Source organism: Cyprinus carpio, unplaced genomic scaffold (assembly GCF_018340385.1).
Source record: "Cyprinus carpio isolate SPL01 unplaced genomic scaffold, ASM1834038v1 S000006515, whole genome shotgun sequence".
NCBI classification, from domain to species: domain Eukaryota; kingdom Metazoa; phylum Chordata; class Actinopteri; order Cypriniformes; family Cyprinidae; genus Cyprinus; species Cyprinus carpio.
Window position 1 is genome coordinate 237,098 of NW_024879183.1, and position 7,121 is coordinate 244,218.

At 37.3% G+C, this 7,121-nt stretch overlaps 1 protein-coding gene across 1 annotated transcript; it reads left to right on the top strand.

Annotated features, from left to right (window-relative positions):
* Positions 1–1,285: 1,285 nt before the first annotated feature.
* LOC122143845 lies at positions 1,286–4,742 on the top strand. The gene is made up of 7 exons (XM_042754450.1): positions 1,286–1,579; positions 2,069–2,733; positions 2,833–2,878; positions 3,456–3,547; positions 3,673–3,783; positions 3,916–4,192; positions 4,526–4,742. The coding sequence occupies exons 2-7, from the start codon at positions 2,366–2,368 to the stop codon at positions 4,667–4,669; spliced, it is 1,038 nt and encodes a 345-aa protein (XP_042610384.1). The 5' UTR covers positions 1,286–1,579; positions 2,069–2,365; the 3' UTR covers positions 4,670–4,742.
* The last annotated feature ends 2,379 nt before the right edge of the window (positions 4,743–7,121 follow it).

Here is a 7,121-nt window from a genome sequence, read left to right on the forward strand (position 1 = left end):
TAAATAAAAATTTACTGAAGAACATGGTTTGCAGTTTCATCAGCAGAAGTCAGCTTCAACACTCTCGATGGAGTTCGTAGGCCGCTCTGAGTACAACTCAAAATCAGCAACATTATACCCAGACAGAGGATTACTAATTGCGGTCAATGCATAAGTCAACAAAATTTCTGATTGGTTCCCAAAACCTAGATAAACTCTCTAAAGACGTATATCTGATATGCTGGGCATTGGCAGTTGAATGTTTGTCCTGGGACTGTCTGAGCTTCTCCCTGTACAGACAGATACTAACACACATACGCAGAAAACATATCAGAACTTCAAGGCCGTCTAGCCCTAGCTAGAATTTTATCAGTATGGTTTGTTACACACACTATGAAGTCATCATCTTAGAGAGTAGAAGTACACCATAAAGCAGGATTCTTTAATATCTCATAAGCGCACATAAGGTTACACATTTTACTCTTGCCATAACTTGATTAATAGTCAAACAAGAAATAATGTAATAATATAATTAATATCAATATGAAGGATATAGCAACTCGGCATCCACTCCTTCAAATCCGTGGGCACAATTTGTTAAACCGAGGGAACAGTTTAAGAATTTGTGAGCACAGTTTATAAACTGAGGGGATGGACTGCAAAACCGTCGCCACGGATTGATTTTTTTTTTCTCCTACAGGTGACGTGCCAGTCTCCGTATAAATCAGGCATGTCCAGTTGGCTATACTTTGGCACTCGCTTTTCAAACTGTAAACAATGGGTAAAGGTCTTCATGTAATTTATCTAAACATTCACAGTTTTGTTCCTAAAATTGATCAACTAAGGGCATGGCTTGTTTATAATAATCCCAATATTATAACATTATCTGAAACCTGGCTAAATGAAAGTACAGCTGACTCCAATGTTAAACTGGACAACTATGGTGTAAGATCACTTTCAAAAAGATGTATGCACAACTTTAAGCATTCATATTCGTATTTTGTCCAGTTGGCTATACTTTGGCACTCGCTTTTCAAACTGTAAACAATGGGTAAAGGTCTTCATGTAATTTATCTAAACATTCACAGTTTTGTTCCTAAAATTGATCAACTAAGGGCATGGCTTGTTTATAATAATCCCAATATTATAACATTATCTGAAACCTGGCTAAATGAAAGTACAGCTGACTCCAATGTTAAACTGGACAACTATGGTGTAAGATCACTTTCAAAAAGATGTATGCACAACTTTAAGCATTCATATTCGTATTTTTAAACATTTGTGCGTAAATTAACTTTACGCAAAATTACGTTTTCATACACGTGAGTTAATAAAATTACATTTGTGTTTTTATGTGAGTGTGACTCTAGAAGCTATGAATGTAAACATTCACGAGTACAACTCTGATTTCTACGACTACGAATTCTTTACTATGAACACAAATTCAAGTTTGTGGGTACGAGTAAAGAACAGTTGAAGTGACGTCACTGCCGTCCCAGGGCAGGTAATCGAACCTCGATTCCAACTAACGCGCATGCGTCAAAGGTGAAAGATGGCTAACAACAGACCTGATGCTGCTAGCCTAGGCTCAGCGTGACAGGTAAAGTAAATAATGTGTTTATTCAACATTTTTATACAATTTTACTATTTTGATAGCACTTTATAATGATATACATTTCTGCAACTCGTAGACGTTATTGCTTTTGCTTGCAACCTAACGGTATTTACTCGGCTGTTAACTAGTGCTAGACGACGTTAGCGTTGATGAAGTGCTCTGTGTGAAAGTAACGTTATAGTTAGTGATGTTAGAACTTGACCTGTTTCGCCAAATGACACTGCATGAACTGCAATAAACTTAACTGCTATCATATGTTTAGCAATGTCGACCACACAGCAGTAATGACAACTGAGCCAGACGAAATAATTGCTTTAGCTTGCAAAATAATGATAACATTAACTTAGCTTCGCCTATTAGTTTGCAAACATACTTCAGTTGTAATGTTTTGAATGTCTATTTAGCCTAACGTTACATAATGTTGAAGTTAACGGTACCATGTATTGCATCTAATATGTATTTTGGCATTTACAGGGACCACTGGCTACTCAGTTACTGCAGCGTCTGGAATCAAGGATCACTGACACGTTAAGTCAACCATACTTTAATTTGGACTACTTCCAGTACGTTGTAAATCAGGAAGCCTTTATTCTGACATCTGCATCTAGCATTTTAAACATCCCAGCTGAAATTGTGGAGTGTCTTTTATCCCTTCAAAGAATGATCCACGCAGCTCTTTCCCAAGAGAGTCCCTGTGTTTTTATTAGAGAAGGAGGACGCGGCTGACCAAAAGTTTGTTTTTCTGAGGAGCTGCTGTCCCGGCTCATTGACATGCGCTTACCAGTGTCTTGTATCGCCAACCTGCTGGGTGTCAGCCAAAGTACAATTTTCCGGCGTATGCATGAACTCCGGTTGTCCACAAGATTTACATACAGCAGTTTATCTGACAGTGAACTGGATGATGCTGTCATCTTCATAAAAACCAGGATCCCAAACGCAGGATACAGAATGGTTAAAGGTTGTCTCCAAGCAAATGGACATAGAGTCCAGTGGAATCGCATCAAGGAGTCCATGCACAGAGTTGACGCTCCAGGAATTTTGGAAAGAATGACACAGCTGGGTTGCATCGTCAGGAGGACATACTTCGTACAGCAGCCTTTGTCATTAGTGCACGTGGACACTAACCATAAGCTCATAAGGTAAGATATTCATTTATTTATGTACTTTATTATGGGTGTTGAGTTAATGCAGCTCTTTTCATTGACTGCTCATTGTCATCTCATCCTTTTGATTTCAAGGTACAACATCGTCATATTTGGAGCAATAGATGGTTACTCAAGAAAGGTGCATCACTTTTTTTTTTTTTACTACTTTTATTATAGTGCTTTATTCTTCCTGTATATGTTTGTGTTTATGTATTCACTGTTGATAGATGGCATATGTGTCCGTCCGTATTATTATTATTATTTTTTTATTATTATATTATTTTATTATTATATTATTATATTTTATTATTTAATTATTATTATTATTATTATTTTTATTATTATTATCGTTTTTGAATACAAAACATATAATGACAAAACCAAATTCAAATAACTGTCTGATTTTGGTTTTTGCAAATTCATTTTTTTGTTTCTCCATTGAATTAAGACATTAAGAAAAACAAGACAGTTGTGTCAGATGACCCGGAAGTAAAAGTAAATATATCAAAATAAAGGACAGCAGTAGTTAATTACATGCAGTTTAATATTGTGCATTTATCCATGTGCACAGCAAAAGTCACGTTAATGAGCAAATTTTTGATGCATTACATTTGGTAATATACTTTAACCTAAGTCATTATTGTGTGTGCAGTAGGCAATGTGAGTATATTTAAACGTTTGCAGATTCACTATATGAAACTCTGTTGTCTGTATAGATACTGTATCTGGAACCAGCAACAAATAACTGCTCAAACACTGCCCTTTCATTTTTCCTCAAGGCAGTGGAAACCTTTGGCTGGCCTTCCAGGTAAATAGTAATATCTTGTGCTACTGTTTCTATGCTCTTGTTGATCATTTCAGTAATGTTCAATGGAATATTTTGTTGTGATAAATGATAATTATAACTGAGCATTTCCCCTATTAATTTTCCAGGGTCAGGGGCGATGAAGGCGTTGAAAATGTCGCAATTGCTAAAACCATGTTCTGTGTTAAAGGCACTGGAAGAGGGAGCTTCATCGCTGGGCGAAGTGTACACAACCAAAGGTTAATATGATAATTTACATAATCTACAGTATATTCATAGTGAGAATGTTAAATCATTGTTGGAAAGTATTTTTAGTAAGACTATGTGAATGATTATTTTGAGTTGAGTAAGGCCTGTTATTTCTTATTTAGGATTGAATGCCTATGGCGAGATGTCTGGACCTCTGTCACTCATCTGTACTATTTAGTTCTTCACAGTCTAGAAGAAGATGGCCTGTTGGATTTGTCAGATGCTGTCCATCTGTTTTGTGCCCATTATGTGTTCCTTCCGCGTCTGGCAGAGGCCCATCACACATTCACAGAAGGTTGGGACAACAATCCCTTACGATCTGAAGGTGGACTCACCCCTAACCAACTCTGGGTTATGGGTCACATGCAGAACCCTTGTGACGCAGATGAAGATTTGCAGGTTTGTTGAAGCTATTTCTCAAAGTGTGGTTAAAAAATGCAGTTCAAATGTTTTCAACCTGAAAGTGTCGATTTAGACTTATATAAAAAGCTGAAATTTAAAATTTTTGAATGGTGTCAATAACTTTAGAAGAAAGTTATTGAATAGTAATATATAAGTATGTAAGAATAGTGTGTTGCTTCACTTAAGCACACAAGTAGACCGTCAACTGAGCTTAATTTTGATTTTCATTTTCTTTAGTCACTGCACTAGGCCTTTGTATGTCAAAGTGTGCTTGGCAGTGTTTTCAAATATTTCTAAATGTTGTTTCATACAAAATAACACTATTTTCAGAACATGGAGCTGTATGGAACTGACTGGGATATGTTTGATGGTGTGCCTGAAGAACCTTCTGGAGTTGAAGTCCCAGAAATTGAGTGCCCGCTGACTCCAGCTAGTATGGAAACTGTACAGTCCATGATCGATCCCTCTGCATAGTCAGAATCATTTGGCAGAGACATTTATATATCAATGGTTCAGTGCATTGAAAGTCTATGTGTGACACAAAGAAACACCTAAGATATAAGCAGTCCTTACAAAAGATTTAATGGAATGAAGTTAAACATTTGCAAACTGACTGCCAGTTACAAAAGGCTTGCTTTGACATTACTTGATTTTATCATTGGATTAACAGTGAGGTAAAAAACTAACTCCTCATTCATTTTGGTTTTAAAGTGAACCATTAATAACAGCAAAACAATGGTTTTGTAACAATGAATAAAGTTATTCAAAGAAACAAGAAAATGTCAAATAAAATGCCAATAAAACAAAACAATTCAATGCCTATTTTGACTTATGCAGTTACTTGTTAGTTTCCCCTTGGAGTGAGTTACATCCTGTCAAAGGTTTGCCCATGGCATATGGCTGATGTCATAATGTTTTTGAATTCACTGAATGTTTTCAGGTGCGCTGAGGGAAATGTGATTGTACGACTGCAGGCGCTGACAATAGGAAAACAAACAGTGTGCTGTGTGTCACAGTCATGGTGGAATCTCACATTTATGACAAAGTCCTTCTTTTCACTAGGCAGAAGGGGCTTGTGTCCCTGTCCGGTGAGCCACTGCATGATTCGTCCAACAGTCAAACTTTCTGGAGCAATGTTGTTGCTTGGGCCATCTTGTTCTTAAAAAAAAATAGATTAAATGTAAGTCTGGATAACTAAAGGAAGGCAGCATCTTTTTAATAGTTTTTCAACTTAATACAATGAGTTAATACAATCCCTCAATTAAATCACATTAACATGTTAAGCATAGCCCCTTTTTGGGTCGGGAGCAGGGGGTGTTAAAAGCCCTGGCTGTCTGTAAAATTTCATGAAGCAGTGTTATTCTAGAGGTCATAATATTAAATATCACATTTTACATCAAGATTCTGCAAAAGAAACATTAAGGCTTGTGAATTTATTGGAGTATGTAAATTCATAGCTAGCCATTTCCACTGTGCTGTATAAAAATTACTGCAGGACAGCAGAAGAAAAGCTTACTACTACTATATTATTCAATATTGGCTAAAACACACCAGAATCCTCAATTTCCTGAAGGTAGTCCTGGAAAGAGTTCATGATGTTTGTTTTCATGTGGTGTTTGGCAGAACCAGAATCTCACTGAAGACAGGGCAGCTGTTCTCCAGAATGAAGACTGCATCCACCTTTAAGAAGAAAATACATTTCAGTCTGCATTCAACATAGTAATTCTTGCAGAAAAAATAAATGTTTAATTAAAAGCAACCAGAAACCCATGTCGAGCTACTAGGACGTGTTGTTACAATCCCTATGAAGAATCTGCACTTTTTTGGAACGAATCCCCACATCCTTGAGGAGCCTGGTTGTTAAAATGACTAAAAACTCTCCACATCCAACCTCAGCAGGAAGCACCCGAGTATGCCAGCCGTACAGTTCTGCCTCGGCTGCTAGCTCTATGCACTTCTGGCTTTTCCATTCATATGCTTCCCCAACGTCAGCCTCCCATGGTACTGTAAGCCCCAAGATGTACAGGGACTTCTCTAAGTTGACCACAAACTCAGGTCTGGCGTTAGAGTGGTTGAGACAAGAATGTACCTTATTATCTTCTCCTGTAACAAACAATGGTTGGCAAAGGTCTTGATGGGTCTTCATGATCTTTGGTAGTTCATAGAGCTGCAGGCCTTTTCTGAGCTGGTCGAGCATCAGGATGAGTCTCATGGTGGAGTGAAGTATAACAGCTCTAATAGACAATATAAAAGTGTTTCATCAGGAGATTCTACTTTTGTGGTAAAACTGTTTACTGTAGGAAAAAAATATAAATGTTAAATTATAATTTGGTGACATTTAAAAGTGGTTTCACAACATAGCTTTGCAAGAAAAAATTCCAAATCAAGTCACAAATTGTTGTACAATACTCCCTTGCCATAATGAAAACCAAAAGTGTTAATATACCTTATTATGCTGTCCCTTTTATCCACAGACACGATTCCAGTGTATCCGCAGGTCACAATGTCACCAATCAGGTCGCTGATGTTGTCATCACTGGCGCTGTTTATCTGAAAGTCGATTGGTGTTAAGTGAAAGTTGTTCTCATTGCATAAATGTGCTCTACGGTCAAACAAACAACTCATTAGATTTGTGCAATCCATGTCATAATGAAGTTAATACTATTATTGACCGTGATAAAATTGGACTTACCTTTACAATTAGCTGTGACAGTTTCCAAGTCTGTGACATCACTGGCAGACACTTGAATGCTGTCAGAGTCACCAGAGCAGAGATATTTGAAGCACCATTCACGCAGGAAGTTAGGGCAAGGTCCGCCTTGTGCCAGACTAGCTGCCATGACTTCTCCTGCAGTCCTAATAAATGGAAGAATTAAACAATTGCATATAAACTAAAGTAGTACTGCAATTAATACGCTTAAAGACA